The sequence below is a fragment of the Sceloporus undulatus genome, chromosome 4, assembly GCF_019175285.1.
Source record: "Sceloporus undulatus isolate JIND9_A2432 ecotype Alabama chromosome 4, SceUnd_v1.1, whole genome shotgun sequence".
Taxonomy (NCBI): Eukaryota; Metazoa; Chordata; class Lepidosauria; order Squamata; family Phrynosomatidae; genus Sceloporus; species Sceloporus undulatus.
Genome location: NC_056525.1, coordinates 61,666,948 through 61,688,376, shown reverse-complemented (window position 1 = coordinate 61,688,376; position 21,429 = coordinate 61,666,948). Strand labels below are relative to the sequence as shown.

At 38.9% G+C, this 21,429-nt stretch overlaps 1 protein-coding gene across 2 annotated transcripts in view; it reads left to right on the top strand.

Annotated features, from left to right (window-relative positions):
* LOC121929978 (proline and arginine rich end leucine rich repeat protein) overlaps positions 1–20,881 on the top strand; it is a 42,565-nt gene extending 21,684 nt beyond the window's left edge. Inside the window, exons 2-3 of one of the 2 annotated variants that reach the window (XM_042466070.1) lie at positions 10,031–10,979; positions 16,419–20,881. In XM_042466070.1, coding sequence (XP_042322004.1) covers positions 10,046–10,979; positions 16,419–16,594 — 1,110 coding nt within the window. In that variant the 5' untranslated portion in view covers positions 10,031–10,045 and the 3' untranslated portion in view covers positions 16,595–20,881. Of the gene's footprint in view, positions 1–10,027; positions 10,980–16,418 lie in introns of both variants that reach the window. The other variant, XM_042466069.1, reaches the window with a different exon arrangement.
* Positions 20,882–21,429: the final 548 nt, after the last annotated feature.

The window sequence follows — 21,429 nt, the reverse complement described above, 5'->3', positions numbered from 1 at the left end:
ATGCAGTTTGATATATTATTACATAAATAATGATTATTAAATCATAGTGATAATTTCTAAATCTATATCTATATCAATGATTATATGACTGTTATGCAAATCTGCACCTCCTTTTGTTCTTTTTTTTTGGGGGGGGGGATGATATATAAGCAGCCACCACTTACCTGGAACAGGCCGGCTCTAAAAGCTGGCTTCCTGGTGGCTTTGGGGCATGGTGTTTAGATGCCACATGCCCCCAAGAGGTCATGAAGCCATCCAGCTGGCCAGACATGGGTGGCTTTATGACACTTCAGTGGCACAGTGTTTACATGCCACATGCCGACAGGGCATCATGAAGCAGCCATGGGGCTGGGGCAGGACGGGAAAAGCTTGGCAGTTAAATCACTGGCCAAAAAAAGGAGTGGATCTTTGCTGCTCTTTTTTCAGCCAGCTTCAAGGCAAATCAGGGCTGCAGTGTGTTTACCACAGCCCCACTCCATCTTCTGTTTCGCTGCTAGTTATGGAAGCTTATCTGCTGACTTAACAGGTCATTGAAAGGAGGTCATTTGCTATTAAATTCCATAAATGTCATTGCCACAAAGCAGTGCCTAACTATTAGCATAAACAGAGTTTGTAATTGGAGGCCTATTACCCACCCAACTAACCAGTTAGAACCACCAATTTTTAGCTTTGGGGGCATGTCCTTTCTCATATTATGGATTGTAGGGAGGGAGAGTATCTCTGGAAAGATATTATACATTCTGACACTCATCCCTCACATGGTGGAGAACATCTTACCATGCAGTACTTGTAAAACAAAATGTGTTGGACTGCAGATCCCATCTCTTCTCACAATTGGCCATGCTGGCTAGAGTTGATGGCAACTGTGGCCCATCAATTCCCAGAAGGCTATATTACTCACCTGTGTGATAACAGCTGATCTGTTACCTCAAATTATTAAAAGGAGTGATAACATAAACATTATGCCATGCTTTAAAAACTTTGTGGTATTTAAACATGGGGCATGATCTGTCCCAAAAAAGAAGTGGAAGAATCCATGGTTTGTTTTACATTTGTTTCTCTGGTTTGTTGGTAAAGAAACAATGCAGAGAAGACAAAATTCTCACATGTGGGCAACACAATAAAGAAACCATGGGGCAAAATCAAACCCACAGAAAGTGGGCACAATTGAGCAGGGTGCATTATCAGATTCAATAACACCAAATAAGTTGATTTCCTTTTGTTTAATCCAGCTTTTTGTTCACCCTGCTTCCCTTCTCCCCCTCTGTTTTCCTGCCATTCTGAAACAAGCACCTAATGCAAGAATGAGAAATCTGTGTCATGTGAGATCTAAATTTCCTGACTGAAAGCTCCAAGTAGATCTCTTAAGTTGTCTCTTGCCCTCAGATTTTAGTAATTCATTCAGGATAAGCTCAGAGCAATCAGCAGGACTGATCATATAACTTAGACTTACATCCAAACTACACACTGACAGCCATTTGATACCATTTTAACTGCCATGCCTGGATCCTATAGAGTTATGGGATTTGTAGTGTGATGAGATGCTTGGAATTCTCCATTAGAGAGCTCTAATTAACTCCTTTGAACTAAAATGTCCAAGGTAACCAGAGAATAAAAAGACGGACAGACGAGTGGGAAGCGGTGTGCCAGCGCCGATTCTAGGGTGCACACCAACTGCATGCTCCTGAACACTAGCATGTAACAGTGGCGCCATGATGACGGCCTCCCATCCACACAGGGGCTGCCATCATGATGTAAGCAGTGCGCAGCATACAGACATTGCTGCACCTCGCTGCACATCACAGATGCACTGGGTTCCTTTTGGTGTGGAGGGATGCCGTGCAGTTTAGCTGCTGCAGCGTACCTCGGGAACAAAAATGGGCAGCTCCAGCCTACCCTTTTGGGGCAGTCTGAGCAGCCCCTAAAATGTCTTTATGAAGATATCTAGAGAGTTGTATTTCAGCAGAATGACTTAATGCTTTTTAGCACAGATGTCTTAGTACCTCATAAAACTATTAATCCAGAGGATGGAGCCATGACAGTTATAGTGGCATCAAATTGCTATAGTTGTGCCGTGTGGACACACCCAATATTTCACATAGGGATGCTGGATGACTTTTCAGGGAAAGTGGTGTCAGCATGATTACGAATGGAGTCTGTGACAGAGGAGTTATCCAAACCCAAATCTTCTCTGACCAAAAGAAAACCTGTTCCTGTTTTGCTAGCAGCTGCAACTGAGATCCTGACAAGAATCTTTCAAGAGTAAACTTCATGCTATTTGCTAGCAGTGCATTGTGCTGTGAGTCAGCTTGTATGTTAAACGTAGATCAATCAAGACAATATTTCCACTGAAGATGTTCCAGAGCTGTTGCCAATAAACCATTCTGGCAGAACTCTGAATTGCTTCAAAGCCCCTCAGCACTATTTAAACCTCCTAAATTAATTAGGTCCTGCTTGTACATTTTTACATTTATATTTTTTACATAATTTTTATTAAATTATGATGTGTGGTGCAAATTTTACTGCAAACACTTGGGGGCAGTGCTGTTAAAATATCTGTTTGTGCTGAAAGATAAAAAAGTTGAGGTTCAAAGGCATCAGGAGTTTTCCATATACTCAGTAGGAGGATGCTGGAAAGACAAGAAAGTTTCCTCGCCCACCTCATCACACCCTAGCTAGGCAATATACTTCCCATTTCTTCTCCATATGTTCCTATGATTTGCATTATTGTTTGCCAGATAGATTGTGTTGGTGTATTGTCAACCTTAGGACCTCAGGCGTTGGTTCTGTCTTGCTGAGAATGTATAAAATCATTTTTTCAAAAGCAATGGGATAGGAGAGTCTCAGCCATTTATTTTGCATGGTTCTAAGGCACATTTTAGGTACTAATATTCTTTTTAAAATCTAGTCATAACTGTTGCTGTGTTTCTATATGGTTAAATATGGTTACTTGTTTTGATTCCCGAATAAATAGTTATCAAAGAAGTAGTTGTGTTAGTTTGTTGCAAAGGAGAAAGGGAGGAAAAAGGAAGATGTATCAGCACCTGTAAGACCAACTGCTTTTTATCTCAGCATGAGCTTTTGTAGATAATGATCCACTTCTTCTCATGCAACTGTTGTTCTTGTGTGCCTTCAAGTCCTTTCCAACTTATGGCAACCCTAATGTGAACCTATTATGAGGTTTTATTGCCAAGATTTGTTCCGAGGAGGTTTGCCATTGTCTTCCTGAGGCTGAGAGAGTGTAACTTGCCCAAGTCACCCAGTTGGGTTTATGGCTGAATGGCGAATTGAACCCTGGTCTCCAGAGTCATAGGCAAACATTCAAACCACTAAGCCATACTGGCTGGGCTGAGAGTATGTGACTTGCCCTAGGTTACCCAGTGGGTTTCCATTGGTGAGTGGGCAATCACCTGAGCTTTTGAGTTCCCGGAGTGGGAGTAAAAGGAACTTAAATAGAGGCTGAGTAAACTACAGATTGTGTCTGTCCAATAGCAGTCCCATAGCATAAATAAAATAAAATAAAATAAATACTGTAGTTAAAATATTTAGCAGGACAGTCTTTCAAGAAAGAAGTGGCCAATGCATGCTTCTATATTACAATACAAATTAACTGAGATCCAGAATGAGATACACCCTACTATTAATTATTATTTCATATCCCAAGTGGAGAAAACTGAAATAGCAAATGAAGGCAGCAGTGTCACAGTAATTTTCTGCATGTGGCTTGCTTTTTCAGCCCTCTTTCCATTTTCCTTCTGAATGAAGTGATGCCAATTATGTTGGTTCCTTTTGATTTAAGGTAGCTTTTTGTTCATTCTGCTTCCTGTTCATCACTTCTGTGTTCCTCCCTGCTCACCTCCACATATAACAGCTTTGCTTCCATGTCAGTGGGCCATGGAAGCATTTTGAAGGGGCAATCCAACCTGTTTGGGGATACAGATAGGGCAGCTCCTTTAAAGTTCAGATCATATAAAGCCCCGCAAACAGGAAAGCCAGCAACTGCCACTGCTTTGTGTTAATTGCTTGCACGATGAATGGAAAGTAGTCCCCCTGTTTTGCACAGGATTCAGACTAGGCAGGATGGGGGAATTGGCTGTATCTAACATCAGATGCTGAAATTATAATCTTAAAAAACAGAACAAAATTGTCTCCTCTCCATTACACAGGTATATCTGTGCCATCTTCACTTCTCCCTCTTACATGAAAAACTAGAGGACATTAACCTTTCAATAAAGTAAAGTCAGTTGCTCACTTCTCCTCTTTCAAAGGCTTTTACACCTGCATGTTCTTTATAGCTTTCAAGGACATTGCTGTATTGGTTACTATTGGCTCACATTTCCTTCACAGCTGTGGCAATGAAAGGCTCACTTATTCTTCTGTATAAAGTCTGAGGCTATTTGAGAATAAGGGCTTTTCTAGATCATTGTTTTAAAAGAGGGTTTCTGGTGTGGATCTTCCCCAATTATTCCTAATCTAGCAACCACAATGTAATTTCCTATCCCTGAAGAACAGAAAGGAAGCAGCCTTGATACAGTAATCAGCTACACATTCAGGCATGCAGTTAAAATACATCTGTGCATGCACAATTCTTAAAGTATGGGAAGTAGACAGGTCTGGAAAAAAACAGGGAGAAAGAAAAATATAAGAGGGATGAAAATGTGGAAGTATTGGAAAGATGACTAAAACAAGGCTGGCATATTTTGGACATGAAATGGCATGACTCATTGGAAAACACAATAATGCTTGGTAAAGTGGAAAGCAGTGGGAAAAGAAAGACCACATTATAGCTGGATTGATTCAATCAAAGAACCCATAACCTTGAGTTTGCAAGACCGGAGCATGGCAGTTGGCGACCACAGAAGTGATGAGTGGTTGAAAGCCATGGCTGTATCCTTAGAGACACTAGCAATCTGGCAGGCAAGGCTTGTAGAGGTCTGTCATTCATAGGGTTGAGATAAGTCAACTTGATAGCCAATAAGAATGACATAACCAAACCCATGAAAAGATCAATGCAGAAAGCAGCATGCATTTGAAGCTCCCTTCACAAACCCCCCCCCCCTCTTTTTTTTTTTTGCCAGCTCTAACAGACAGGCATATCTTGGGTCAAGATACTACAGTGGACCCTTATTATATGCTGGGGTTTGGTTCCAAGATCCCCCGTGGATAACAGAATCCGTGGATGCTCAAGTCCCATTAAATATAATGACATAGCAAAATGGTGTCCCCTATAAAAATGAAAAATCAAGGTAAATTTATACTTTTTTTGGAACATTTTCAAACTGTGGATGCTTGAATCAGTGTATAAAAAATCTGTGTATAAGAAGGGCCGACTGTATTCACCAGTTACATAGCATAATATTACAGTGGAGGGGCTATGCTGGATCCCATCACTATGCACAAAAATTGGTAGATACTTGCAAGGCTGTATGTAGTCACAGATTGTTCATCTCTGCTAGGGACCATGTTTATTCCATGTCCTAAACTGCAGAACCCTAGTGCATTGGTTAAACCAGTGTAACACCCCTCTCACAATCCTGATTCAGATACAGTATTGCCCTTGTGAAACATCCTTGTATGGTTAAAACAGGAAGAGGAGAACCATGTATGGTGAAGCTCCTTCAAGGATGGTGTTGCTATGCAGAACAAATATATAAATAAATGGTTTTGTCTTTCCCAGACACTCTCTCAACCCATGAACACACATTTTACATAACACTGATCTTAGTCTGCTACTGGTTGGAATATGTGCCCTGACTGGAAAGTAGTCACTCACTAATGCAGGTGCCTGAAAAAAACATTCTTTGGTACAGACTGAGGAAACAGCTGCTAATTATCACTGTCCATTAGTAAGAAATCTTTGTATACAACCTTACTAAACAAAGGATGGTCACTTTAAAAAGAATCATGGATGTCTCTACTCCTACAATTATTGAAACATTTTTGCCTCTTGGTCCTGTTTTTGGTAGAAGGTATCTAGTTCCAATACAGTACTTATTTGGAAGGAAAATATGCAGTTCCAATGTTTTAGTTCTTGCACCAGATGTTTATAACAGTGGAATTGGTTCTCCTAACAGCAATTCACAAATCCGGGGGGGGGGGGACATATATGCATATTTATACATGTTGTAGCAGCAATATATAGCAAGAGATGGGGGGCAAGGAACGGGAGGTGATCCTCCCCAGACTTCTTGCCTGTAGGGATAAAATAACATTTCTCACAAAGGAGAGTTTGATAGATAAGGAACAGTAAAGGAATCCAGCACATTTTCCAGCACTGGGTAGTCATCCATAAAATTTTGCAAATAAAAATATAAGCACAATAGCAAGTTAAACAGACATAAAGGATTTTCAAATACAGTGTTTGTTATGCAAATCTCTTGTCATTTTGTATTGTGCAAAAAAGGAGAAGAAATGTCAAACTGAAAAGTAGAGATGAAGAAACAAATGAATGCAGTCTGGCACACAAGCATGAGCTTGAAGTCATGTTTTCAAGGAATGGCCTATTTTGAGAAATACCTTCTTACTGAAGGCTAGAACTGCAGAGCTTAGCAAACCTTCTCTTTATCCTACAACTCCCCAAAGTCCCCAGCCATCATGACCAGTTGTTAGGAAATTTGAGGGTTGTAGTTCCCAAAAGTGGCTTTATCAAGCTCTGGCTGCAAAAATGGGACTGAGATCATGTGGTCAACCAAAGCAGGACAGGCAGGATTATCAAGTTACAATTTGGAAATCACATCTGCCTCTTTTATTGATGTGCAGCTATGGCGAGGGCACAGATTTAGCTTCAATTCACTTATTCTTCTCTGCTTCTATCCTTGTAACAGGTTGGGCTGCTTTTTAGATTCTGTTTGCCTCATTTAAGCTTTATTATTATTATTATTATTATTATTATTATTATTATTATTATTATTTTCTTATTTCCCACTTTTCTCCTAACATAGGGGCACAAAGCAGCTTTTGGAGCTGTAGAGGGGTAATGCAGAGTAGCATGTTAGAAAAATAAATCCATGTTTGTTCCAGGAAGGGAGCCAGCCTAACTATAAACAAAGATAAGATGAATGTAATAGCTGTCTTATAACAACAACAATCCTGACAGTACAAGGTTACAGGCCTCATGCTGGCAAAACACCTTTGCACCTGTACACAAGAAAAGGAGACACTAGTAGGTTGGGAGAGAAAATAAACCTCAATATAAATACTGTTTGAAACAAGTAGAATAGTAACAACACCTATCTTACCTCAGATTCCTCTTTTGACTGGATGAGAGAGCAGGGGAGAAGTGGCTAAATGAAGACTGAAAATGATATAAAACAGAAACTTTTTAAGTGGCAAAGCACCAGATTTTGCTTTCTGGAAAGTGGTCCACCTTCAAGCTGCTGCCACCAAGTTATTGCTGATATCCCAAACTCCTATATGTGCCAAGATATTCATTTCTTGATGAAGCTTATTATTTAATACCCAGCCAAATGCTAGTGTATAGATATGGTGAGAATCATAGAATCATAGAGTTGGAAGAGACCACAAGGGCCATCCGAGCCATGCAGGAACTCACAATCAAAGTACTCCTGATGGTGCTTTGAAAGGGACTGACATGCTAAGAGAGGGAGTGTAATGCTTTGGTATATAATCCTAACAGAGGTGTAAGATTGTGCCTAGACTGATTTAAGGCCTATTTCAACTGTACAGCTGAGGATAGTGTTTTATCTGTGCTATTTAATTCTAGTAGAACAATCTTAATATAAAAGCTGCAACTTGTTCTCCTGTTAATTTCCAAATAGGCCAAAGCTTAAGAATACTTAAGGGATATACTGATGTTGATCTGACTGGGTTTTGAAATCTTGGGAGCTTAGGTGACCAACAAGGCAACTCCTAGAAAATCTGAACAGATTCAGACTAACAGGTATAAGGAAAAGAACTGTTAATCTTCTACAAGATATAGGGGCGGAGAGCCATGTCTGTGCCATCCTACCACAGCAGGCAGGAGATAAGGATGAGTAAGAAGGCTATGGAAGAGCAGCAGGTTGGAGGCCATGACTATACCATTTCTAATAACTGTGGATCAGTTAGCGGCATTGGCAATCTGTGAATTGTGGTCTTAGAATACTGCAAAAAGGCATCAGAATGGACTCAAGCAGCATCCTGTAGTTTTATGGATGATATGGATTAAGTGTGTGTGTGTGTGTGTGTGTGTGTGTGTGTATTCCTTCATGTCATTTGTGAATTTATGGCAGCCTGAAGAATTTTAGAGGATTTTCTTAGGCAAGTACTGTGGTACTATTGTTCCCTGAGTAGGAGCCAAGAGCAAGAGGAAATAGATTAATTAATTTATTTTTCATCACCTAAGCAAATTTTAAAAAACCAAAACACCAGAGAACAACAACAGCTGTGCAAATCCCCCCCCCCCTTAAAAATCTCTTTTATTAATTTGGATAGAAAATGTTGCTTCTTTGTTGTTAACTGCATCAAGTCAACCTCAATTTATGGCAATCCCATAAATGAGATACCTTCAAATCACCCTATCATCAGCTGCCCTATTCAGGTCAGCAGACTCAGGGCTGTTGCTTCTTTGATTGCATGTATCCATTTGGAATATGGTCTTCCTCTTTCCTACTGCCCTGAGTTTTGATAAGTATTATTGTCTTTTCTAGCAAGTCATGTAATCTCATGATATGGCCAAAGTACAACAGTCTTAGTTTACTCATCTTTGCTTCTAGGGTGAGTTCAGGTTTGATTTGCTCTAGAGCACATTTATTTGTCTTTTTAACAGTTCACAGTATCTGCAGAAATTTTCTTCAGCACCACATCACAAATGAGATTATTTTCTTCCTATCAGGTTTCTTCACTGGTCAGCTTTCACAACCATACATAGAAATGGGAAATATGATGACATGAACAATTTTAACTTTACTATTCAATGATTTATCTTTACACTCTAGGAACTTATCTAGTGTTTTCATAGCTGCCCTTCCAAGTCCTAATCTATTTCTGATTTCTTGACTGAAGTCTTTGATTAGTGACTGAGCCAAGGTATGGAAAATCTTGAAATATTTTAATATCTTCATCAGCTACTTTCAAATGATATAAATCATCTGTGTAATTTTTTTCTTAATATTCAACTGTAAACCTGCCTTTTTATCATTTTATTAAATTAAAGGACAAAACATTAAATATACATATCATTATCATTAAAATAATTATGCATATATGTATCCAACAACTCATAACAATACTGAATAAATATATCCATGGAGTAGCCATGTTGGCCATACAGCAAAGTACAATAACATTCTAAATCCACAGAACAGCAGTACCAACAAAAATACATATGATGCAAGCTTTCAAAGCTCCACTGGCTTCTTTATTAGGCAAAGGTGTTAAAAATCAAACTGGAGAAAAAGAAAACAAAATGACTGTGGTATAGTCATAGGCCTACATTTTATTAAGATTTTGTTATAGTTGTTCTCAGTTAAGGTAGAGCAGAAGGATATCCATGTAGCAGAAGGCATTACTTGTTTTTGGCCATGTGATTTCTGGGAGATAAAGAGTCATAAATGAAATATAAACTCCATTAAAAACACAAAAAGAAAATTCCTAAGTACAGTGCGCCTGCGCTATACACGGGCACACTATATGCGGCTTTCAGCTTATGCTGAAGCCACAGTGCAATACAATGAATGGCGCATGTACTGCTGTGTCCAAGCCCCATTATATTCAATGGTACTCAAGCATACACATTATTCGCCTTACATGGGGGGGGGGCAGTCTGGAATGGATCTCCTGCGCTTGGCAAGGATTCACTGTATTTAACTTTCTTTTTTGTCTTAAAGCTGGATATTTGCATCAACTTTTTTATTTTCTTACCAAGAAGAAGTCTCTTAACAAGACTTCTAATGAAAGAATAAACAACAATGAAAACAGACAAACATACTGCCAGGGAGGAATATGGCAGCAGTGTATGATGTAGAATGTTAAGTTAAATTGAATATACATATGCATCTATTCTTAACTTTTCCTTTTTCTCTCCTAGCAGGTAACTATCTAGACCATGAAGGGTGCTGCCAGATTGATTCTCCCACTCATTCTTGTGCTGGTTTGTGAGGTGAATGGACAGAGGCGCCCCAGGCCTCCAAAGAAGCGTCCTACTCCAGCAGCCTTTGAACCAGTCGAACCTACAGAGTTGCCACCGCCTCTGCCACCAGGACCCCCTTCAGTTTTCCCAGATTGCCCTAGAGAATGCTACTGCCCTCCAGATTTTCCTTCAGCCCTTTACTGTGACAGCCGCAACCTGAGAAAAGTTCCCCTCATCCCACCCAGGATCCACTATGTCTACCTACAGAACAACTTCATTGATAAGCTTTCTGAGGAAGCCTTCAAGAATGCCACTGGGCTGAGGTGGATCAATCTAGACAACAACCGCATTGGGACAGTGGATTCACAAGTGCTGGAGAAGCTAGAGAGCCTGGCCTTTCTATACATGGAGAAGAATCATCTTAAGGAAGTGCCCAATAATCTGCCTCCCAATCTGGAGCAGCTTCGTTTGAGCAGGAACCGGATCAACCGAATCCCTGATAATGTCTTCAATAAGATGGATCATCTCATCCTCTTAGACCTCCATCACAATGAGCTGAATGATGCAGACTTCAAAAAGAATACTTTCAGGGGACTCAAGAATCTCATGCAGTTGAACTTAGCTCACAACAGGCTGCATAAGATGCCACCTGGGGTTCCCAAAGCAGTTCACCAACTTTTCCTAGATGAGAACCAAATTGATAACATCCCTGGCAACTACTTTAAAGATTTCTCCAACCTGGCCTTCCTCAGGCTTAGCTATAACAAGCTCTCTGACAAAGGCCTACCCAAGAATTCTTTCAACCTCACTAACTTGCTGGTCTTGCACCTGGCACACAACAACCTTACCAGCATCCCCTATATCAACCACAAGCTGGAGCATCTCTACTTGAATGACAATTCAATTGAAAGTGAGTCATCTGCATAGTTTCAGTAGCTGGTTAGTCCTACAAGATAACACTATTTGTTGGGAGGGGTATCAAAATCAAACCAGGTAAAAAGAACCATATTATGAATGGCCCAACACCCATAATCAAAACCAAAAAAATTAATTCACATAGTAGCTTCAAATGGAATGTAATTAAAAACAAAATCTTATTCTCATGTTCTACTTTTGAAGCACATTCTTTGGCTGCCTCTTAGAATTCTGTTTCTGAAGTTTGAATATTGAATTAACTTCCTTCTTTGAAATTGTAGAAAGGCTAAAGGTATCTCTGCAGTATCTAGTCACATCACTTCTTTGATACCATTTTAACTGTCATAGGACCTTCCTAAGAAACCCTGGATTTTTAGTCAATGAGGTACTTTGATTTCTGTTGTGCTCCACTAAACAACAGTTCCAAAGGTACGCTGAGAAGTAGAATTGATAATTAGAGTAGTTTTAGAAACTGTAGTACAAAGAAGTACACTTAGCAAAAAAATATATCTAAATATCTCATTAGAACTACAAAACCCAATGTTCCATAAGATGGAGCCATAATTGTTAAAGTGATATCAGACTGATGTAACTACTAGTATACACTGCAGATGCACCTTACTGAACTAAGAGAGAGCACTGCAAGACAATTTTAAAAATATATTTTTGTTATGTGCCTTCAAGACATTTCTAACTTGCAGGGTTTTCTGGGGCTGAGAGTGTCTTCATCATCTACTTGACTTGCCCATGGTACCCAGTAGGTTTTCGTGGCTGAGCTGGTCTCCAGCATCGTAGTCCAATGATCAAACCGCTATTTACATATAGAAAATATAAAGAGAAATATGAAGAAAAAATGCTAGTGATGTCCAGTTTTATTACTGCACATTAAAATCTATGAGGAGGTCATGCATATATGTATTATATAGACATAGATGTAGATGTATATTAGTATACAAGGTAGCATACATTTAGTAGGGAATGCAAGCTTATCCTCATCTGCAGTTACAGGGAATGGAGTACAGACTTAATTGAGTAAGATCTATTCTGTGAGTCCAGCAATGTTAATTCCATTAGGCTTTCAGGCAAAGCTCAGGTCATTTCATATAATAGTTGTCATTCTGTAGAATGCACAAGCACAGTTGTGGGAATAACAAAGCCACATCCCTTTCCTACCTCGGATGTTTGTATTGCTAGGACTCTCACCACCTGCTGCCTTGACTGAAAACATCTGCAGGGGTGCAGGAATGCAGAATTCCTTCCAAAAATTCTGAACAAGCAGAGGAAATAACAAGCCACAACACTTATTTTGTATTCCAACCCCCATCCCACCCCCAACATACACAATGGTTTAAAGTTCTGGCACTTTGGGAGGCAACAGTTTTAGGTCAATAAACTCTTGTCTATGGAACCCAAACATTCTAGTTAAATTTTGAGTAACTTTATTCATATCTGACAGCACAAAGTAAAAAACATTCCTTTGAACCAGGCTAATTCATTGATACAACACTGATCACTCCTGTGAATAGGCAGCATCACAAATGAATGATTCCTCCTTCTAAATAATGAGATTCCTTGTTGTTTTTAACTTCCTAAATCAGATTTACACTTGTGTTGGAGTATCTGACCTAAATCCAACTACAGTGGAACTGTTGAATCAATAAATCTTATGTAAGTGCTAACCTAGCAAGATACCATTGATTCAGATTTACTCCAGCTGGGATGAACAATTCTGTTTAGGCTTCTAGGCTAAGATTATCATAAAGTTACATTTTATATCTTTTGTTTGCAAGTACAAAGACTAGAGACATAGTTGTAGAGGGCTTGCAGAGGGAAAAGAGTGAGCTGAGATTTATAAGGGGATGTTTCTCAAATGCTTCAGCATTCATTGTGATAATCAACTTCTACATTACTAGAGTAGTAGAATAGTACTTGTCCCATGCTCCTGATGTTAATATTTCAGCAGGCAGCTTCAAAATTCTAAATCCCGTTGGGTTCTTTTGTCAGAGTTTAGACTAAAAGGTTGAAGATTTTCTTTTGAAATGTGTCCATGTGTTTCAGAGCATCAGTTATTCCATCTGTACAGTAAAGATAAAAGCATTTTTGCACAGCAGGGACATGATACCTGTGGGTACAGAAATTTTACTAATTGGTAATGGGATCTCATTAGTACTTCAATCAGAGAGGTGATAATCACTTCATTAGCAACTTTAGTTCCGAGATGCACTGAAGCCGAGAGATCACCACAGGGTCAAGTACAGAGCTTGAAAATGTTACTTTCTAAAGTACCATTCATATAGTTACTCCATGGTCAGTGACCATACTAATGAGGGAAGTGGAAGAGTTGTGGTCTTCATAAGTAACTATTTTTTTGAGTTCTTATCATAGTAGCAGTGGTGATATATTTGTGTATTTAAAAGTATCTGCAAATTGCTGAACTAATAAAAAAATTATCAAATTGAAAATATCCCATTGAGCATCTTGGGAATGATACTAATCATCTTTGGAAAGTTTCATAATGCCATCTAATTCTTAACCCTTGCCCATTTGCAGCCGCTCTGGTTGACAGTTTTAGCTGGGGGTAATTTATCAATGTATTATTTGCTACAGTTTTATGATGCTTTTTAGCTGATGTTGTTCCTAGATCAATTATCCTAGATAATTTAGTTTGGAGACATGGGTGTGTTAGTCTGATATATCAGTATGCAAAGGGATTTTTAAGCAAGCTTTTAATGTATAATTGCTCAGAGCAAGGTTTCCTATTTAAATTCCTTTTTAAATTTTGTATGCCCTTTAAATGATTCTAGACTATTTTAATGTGATATTTTTAATTGTTGTTCAATTTTTGTTAAGTTTTTATTTATTATTTTTGTTAGCCTTGCGTCTTCCTTAGGAGAATTATTATTATTATTATTTATGGTATTTATATCCCACCCCTCAGCCCTAAAGGCTCTCAGAGCTGCTTACAATTATTATTTTAAGAATGGTGGCATAGAAATGAAACGAAATAAATATTACTACAAGCAATGTAAGGAACCATGCAGCCCTTCACATGTTGCTGGACTACAACTCCTAGCATCCTTCACTATCGGCTATGCTGTACAGTGCTGTTGGTAATTGTAGTCAAACAATATCTGGAGTGTCACCTGATGCCCAACCTTGTTCTAGAGTATTTATGAATTATTCAAGGCTGTCTGAGTGTTTATGAACCACAGCCAGTAGATTTTTTTTATCTTCAACACAATGCGGATTAGTCTTTACATATCATAACCCCTATGTTTTATTCACTTGCCTATTATCCTTTGTAAGGGGGCTGTTAGAATATCCACATTGAAGTAAGACTTGATCACTCTTGATATATCCAAAGCCACTTAGGGCTTAGGAACCCAGAACTCCCAAGAACTGATCGGGAATCCTATTGGCCCACTATATCTTGAACATTAATAATAATAAACTTGATGGACCTGAAATTCTAACATTGCTTTCTCCAGCTAGTCTGAAAGGTATGCAAGACTGGAGAAATACAAGTCCTGTATTCTGTATTGTTGTTATGGTAGGACAGAAAGGACTAACCTGTTTAGGAATTCCATTTTAGGGTTTAATGAATGTGAGAAGAAGGAGTGAGGATAAGGGCATTCACTTTGTGTCTTACCCGATTATCTCTGTCACTTTCCATGTGCTGAAGGCAGATTTCTACACTAGGGGAAGGGGACTACATGGGTAATAATGGCAACAAAAATGTAAATATGTGTTTGTGGAGGGCAGATTTACCATTCTTATTCTTGCTCTCCTTATCACATATTCCTCATACCCTAAATCAGATTGGAATCTAACCTGCATCTTGCAGCTTTATTCACTAGTCTTAGTAATTGAGGGATGACATGGATATTACCAAAAAAAAAAAAAGAAAAAGAAAAAGAAAAAGAAAAAGAAAGAAAGAAAGGATTAGAATATGCAACTAATAAGTACAAAACACTTGTGCTATTGTAAGCTGGATACCAGGTGGGGATATATTAATCATTTTTCTAAGCAGCCTTGGAATGTTAGATTTATACCTCTCCCAACACTACAGTTGACCCTCCATATCCATGGATTCTTTATCCCTTGATTTAACCATCTGCAGTTTGAAAGTATTCCAAAAAGATATAAATTCCAAAAAGCAAACCTTGATTTAACTATTTTATATAAGGGAAACCATTTTATTACACCATTGTATTTAATGAGACTTGAACATCCTCAGATTTTGGTATCCACAGGCACCGGAGGGATCCTGAACCAAACCCCAAAGGATACCAAGGGCCCACTGTATGATTTTGTTTGCTAGCATTTGTTGCTACTTCATACGGATGGTATGGATGCACAACAGCAATAGTGCCAGCCTCGAAAGGATGCCATCTATATAGATAGTGAGATGATCGTGTACTATGAAAAGGGGAAAGGCATAGGAATTGAGAAACTGTCAAGGAAGGTGTGTGCAGTGGAGATTCTTCTGCCATTTCACAGTGAGGAACAGAAATGTACAATATATCCAAAGACCAGAAAGGATTGCTGCAATAATATTACCTTATATTTTGAAGCCATTTTCAAAAGGCAGCCATGTTTTTGTTGCAGTAAACAACAAAAATTCAAATGCCATGCTATGTTTAGATAGATTTATTATAGCTCCTGTGAACATGCAAGCAGCGGTAGGTGGTGGCTCCAATGTCAGCAGAGCAATGAATCAACTCTGTTTTATTCCAAAATTTAAAGAAGCCATTCAGATACGGAGCCCTATCCTTCCTACAGATTCAACACTTTGGATAACTCCTTTAAAATTTAGATAAATAACTGGAGCAGATTCAGTCACCAACTGTTCCTCAGGTGGTAGGAATGAAGTCTTGGGGCTTCACATATACACCCAGCAACTGTAAATACAGAATTAGAAGCAGCAGTGTTCAGTGGCATTAAAAAGATGTTTAGGTCACTGCTAATAATTTTTCATGTAAGTTTGATTTCAAATCACTGTGTACATCCCTCCCATAACCAGATGTGAACTCCATGGACCCAGGGATGTAGCTAGGATTTTAGGAAGGGGGGGGGGGGTCCAGACTAAGTGCCATCATTATAATGGGGCTTGGGTGCAGCGGCGCAGCAGCACACACCATTCATTTTTCTAATGGAAGGGGAGGTCCTGACCCCAAGAACCCACCCCCCTTGGCTCCGTCCCTGATGAACAAGGAAAAGTAGGCTGCACACCCAAAAAAGCCTGAGCTATATTAAGTCTGTTAGTCGTCAAGCTGTCCCGTGTTTCTTTGTTCTCTTTTACTTTGATTAATTTTTGCAACTGGCAATGGACAAATGGGGGATGCTCATTGGGTGGGAAAGGAAAAAGCAAGCTAATAATCTCTGGCCACCTTCATTCACATAACCTGGTATCATGTTTCTTTTCTCCCTTTAGAAATCAACGGGACTCAAATATGCCCCATATCACTGATGTCTTTCCAAGAACCATCTTCAGATCTTGAAAATGTGCCCCGTCTTCGTTATCTGCGTCTAGATGGCAACCATTTGAAGCCACCAATCCCCTTGGACCTGATGATGTGTTTCCGACTTTTGCAATCTGTTGTATTCTAAGCCTCATAGCAGTTGCCACTCTTTGGAACCTTGGCTTTATGCAGTGACTTGATTCCAGTCTATGTTAGACATGGGGAAATATAGCTTGTCATCTTTACCCTGACCTAATGTCCCTAGTGCCTCCACTTTGCTACTTCATTCTGCTTCCTCTTTTTCTGTCTGCAGGAAGCTATGTTCTCAGTGTTACTTTTCTATTATGCAGCATCTTATGAAGAGTCTGTTCTGCTAGGAGTGGTGCACAGATGCTTCTTTGATAGCCATAGAATCCACAAAACAGCAATACTGGTTATCTTTTGCACCAGGGTGGGAATTGCATGTTATTCCAGATATTGTTAAATTGCTATTTCAGTAGCCATAACCATTATAGCCAATGCAGAGAATGCTAGGAACTTCAACAGCATCTGCAGGACCAACCAATTCCTACCCCTGTTCTATACTGCCCCTTAATTTTATCAAAAATAGATAGAAGAGAACATATATAGATGTATCTAGCAAGTAGAATGTTTATTACTGTCTTGCTGCCTAGAGCTTCAAATAGTTATTGGCCTCACAATAATATCAGCCTTACCAAAAAAAGGTACATCTGTCATAGCTGTCAGAGAGAGGGAAGATAATCAAGTGCATTTAAATTGTTTCTTTGTTAAGTGCTATTTGTCTAAACCTGATGCTGAGTTAAGAAGAAAGAAGCAATCAAATGCCTAGCAGTCATAAATGCAATCTCAATAAGAATTCTGTTCTGTAGCAGATGGTAATGGATACACAAATGGCTCAGCAGATTGTATACCTTAGAACCATGTAAGGTGTAATGTGGATTCAAAGGAGAGCGAGGGGAATTGATCACCCTTCTGTATCTGTCCTTTGAGGTGGCATTGTGGTTTGATGCACTTTAATGGTACTGTTTCAAAAGAGAATCATTGCTGATTCTATCTCTAACAATTTAACTCTGACTTCCTGTTAGTGATATGCACAAGCATATCTTAAAGTTAAGCCTTAATAATTATTAAACTTTTTTTTACTATTGTGGAGAAAGGCATTCACTACCTTCTTCACACAATGATCACCAACTGTGCATGATTCACTTTCCTCATGTTGACTCCTTTCCATGGCTCCATGGTGGTGAGCAGGGGAGGGGGGGTTGGAAATGTTTCTGGCTATAGACAGTTATGGAATGATGACAGTATCTTCTGAGACCTCTAACTGGTCCTCCATAATTCCTGAAGGGTGATCTCACTATTGTGTGCCAGGTTATAGGCACATACATAGTTGGATATTTATCTACACACCCTGCTCTCCACAAGTCACTTAATGACCAAGGCTAGGGCCCCACCACTTGGGGACAGGGGTCATATTGTAATTCTGTATGAGTGGAATTTTATGATAATCTCCATCTTGGCCTCCAGTTTAATTCAAACTGCCACAGACCAAAATAGCTGTTAAAAATAATTATGTTGTCTTGATGACTTCGAAACTATGTCCACACCTGCTGTGAGGGTTTTTGTTTTTGTTTTGTTTTTGGTGCCCTGACATGAACTTTCTGGTGAAATTCATTTCTCAGCAGTGGTCTTGGTGTTTACCAGTACTACAATTCTTTTCATGAAGGTTAATGTGCTACCAAAAATAGAGGGGGAGGGATAATATCCTTAACATATTGTCCCTAGTGATGTTTGTCCAGACATCACAAAGGAACCTCCTACCCATTCTTTAGGACATGCCTTTCTCCCTGATAAAGCAACTTAAGTGAAGTGCTGTTTGCTTCCTCCTTGATAAAGTTACTCAACATAGAAGAGTGAAAGAGTGTCAAAATAGTATCTGAGGATAGCTGCTGAAATGTGAGAGTGAGTTAATAAGCAGATGCCGAGAGTCTCCATGTGGCTTCAGAGTGCAAACTTTTCCATGATGGGGCAGCATGAATTTGAATCAATACAATACAATACATTATTTTGTTTCTTCCTGTGCTGGTCTTTGCATACTTTGTACTTCAAATACACAATAGGCAGCATAGGAGTAAGGATGTTTAATTAGATGCAAAATCATCAACCAAACTGAATAAATGCTGAGGGTGGGATCTCCTGATTTCTCCAGCTTTAAGACACACTGTTAAATACTGTAACTTTTTTCCCAGCCCTTGGGGGAATAAATAAGGTTTAAATTAGGTTAACCAACTTAAGTTTCATTGGTTTCAGTGGATCTACCCTGGCTAAATATGTTTGTAAACCGCCGTGATCGTGGGAACGGCGGTATAGAAATAAAATTTCAATCAATCAATCAATCAATATCTGTACTACACCATTACATTAGTTTCCTATCACTTTCATTTTTATGATTCCATTCTAAAGAATCCTATGATTTGTACATTGTTGAAGTAATTAAAATTTTTGTTCCCCTGAATTACCTAAGCTACCATGAGTTCCTACGTACAGTACAGTAATGAATTAAATTGATTTAATCCTCAATCCATCTCTCTTGGATCCATTTTGATACCTTCTAAGCATGTCCCTCTGCAATTCACTAAAGAAAGAGCCAGAGAAAATGTAACATCTTCCTTCCCTTCCACCTTAGTAGCAGCCTAAAGGAACTTTGCAGCTGTCTGGGGATGTGTGTGTGTATGGTTTTGGACAGGGGTCAATGCTGGAGAATAACTTCTTCCTCCCTGTTCATAACAAGACATATGCACACCTAAAGAGCATGCATATCACACCACACTGTTTTAGCACTATATTCCTCTCTAGCTTTCATGGCAACATCCGATAGAATCCTGGGATTTGCAGTTTAGGGAGAGGCACTTAGAATTCTCCGTCAGAGAGCTCTTGGGCCTCACTAAATTACGAACTCCAGAATTCCACGGATTGTTATCATGGCAGCAAAAATGGGATATAGCAATATAACAGTGTAATGTGATAAGGATATATGTCATTCTGGCATATATGCTAATGCTAAACAAGTCTAGTTTCATCCTTATTCAACATCTCATTGAACATGAGAGATAAATTATCATTATTCCTATTTTATGGTAGAAGAATTGAGACAAAGAAATAAGGGCATACTCAAAGGAAGAGAATAAGAATTTGAATTTAAGCTGCTCAGGTCCAGCATCGTACTCAGCAGACTCAACTGATAAATTGAAAGTTAAATGCTGCCCTCTTTACACTCATGCAGTCCAGGACAGCTGACGTACAGTCTTCTGCATTCATCAACCAAATTTTGATCTATTCAAGAGATTTTTCAAACTTTTCTGAGATAGAAATGTTATATAAGGATTAAGAACACCCTTTAACAGTGTCATCATTAGTGAAGTTGACTCGAGGGTGCATAACAACAAAGTCATCTATCTAACCTTTTAAGAACAATGTTCATAAAGAAAGCATTACATTAAAATCATCCGCATGATCATCATGATCATCACTGAGGATGTAGAGATCCATTCAGTGAATGTTATGGTCCCCAGGTACCTTTTTCACATGCATACTTACTTTAAAAAGTTCATTAGTTTGCTACATCAGATGGGGACTCCAGTAAGCTAGCAAGGTCAAAGCCTTTCCTATTCTCCTGATCTGTATAAATCACCTTCAACATATGGCCTAGTCCCCTTCTCCTGTAGTCTAATAATTTCACCCATATTCAGCCAAATTTGCTCAAGTCATTTCCATGATTCAAGCTTCATGATATGCTCTGCCCGGGGTCCTTGCTGTATGTTCTTGCTCTTTAAAACCAGATCAGTTGTTTGGTTTTGTTTTTTAAATCATTTTGCAGCTGAGTAAAACTAAGTTTATGCTGGATTTCTTGAAAGAAACTAGGGTTTGGATCTATATAATTTTTTTATATTTGTGATATATTCTTCATATTCTTTTTCACATTTCAACCCATGCTTTCCAAAACTTTAATGAACCTCCACTGACTCAGATAAGCTGAGGATTCTACTCACTGGCCTTTCAAAATTGATTCGTGTATATTGTTTTTTGTTTTGTTTTCCATTCCTCTAAACTGTGGAGCAACAGTAGGCCTTTAGTTTCTTTTGGATGGTGGAGAACTATGAGGTTCTTATGACATTTGAATTACAAATATACATGAGATCCCCTAATACAGGCAGAAAAATTATTTAACCATGCATTTGACTCCCAAGGAGCAAGTCCTTGCACCTTGAAGAGTTTCACTTCAACCAGTTCATAGCTTCAACAGAGTTTATCAAATGGGAGGAATTTCTCTTAAATTTGAATGAAGAGAAAGTGGGGCCAGAACACATTCACTTGAAGTCGCTAGTTTAGTGCAATTACGTGAATGAGCATTGCGTTTGAACTGGCTCCCCATTGCCCGAAAATAGCATGCCATTGCCCAAATTTACATATGGCAGTCTATCCCACAATAACGTGAAACCACATGATTGCATTCAGACTGACTTCCCATTGCTTGAATTTGTGTGTAGTGGGTTATCACGCAATAATGTTAAACCCCATGATTGTGTTCAGATTGCCATTGGAGTATACTTCCAATTTCCCTTGTCTGATAAACTCCAACGTCTTCCTCAGTCTTCTTTCTCCTTTCTCGCTGGGAATTCAAATGGCAAAACTATCTCCATGCTGTTTTACTGACATGTCCCTTATATCTCATGGATGTTGTCACTTTCCCAATGTTGAGGAATATTATCTTCCAAAGGCTACAGAATCTCCTGGTCATATAGAATCTAAAAAGTCATTGCATCAAGTCCCTTAAGATATTGATATGAATTCAATATAACCAAACAGATATCATTATGCTTTCTCTTCCAGGTGAAGGGCAATAATTAAAATTGGTTTGGTCTTACCCATGCTTCTTCTCTTGAGAAGAAAAACAAGTGATTG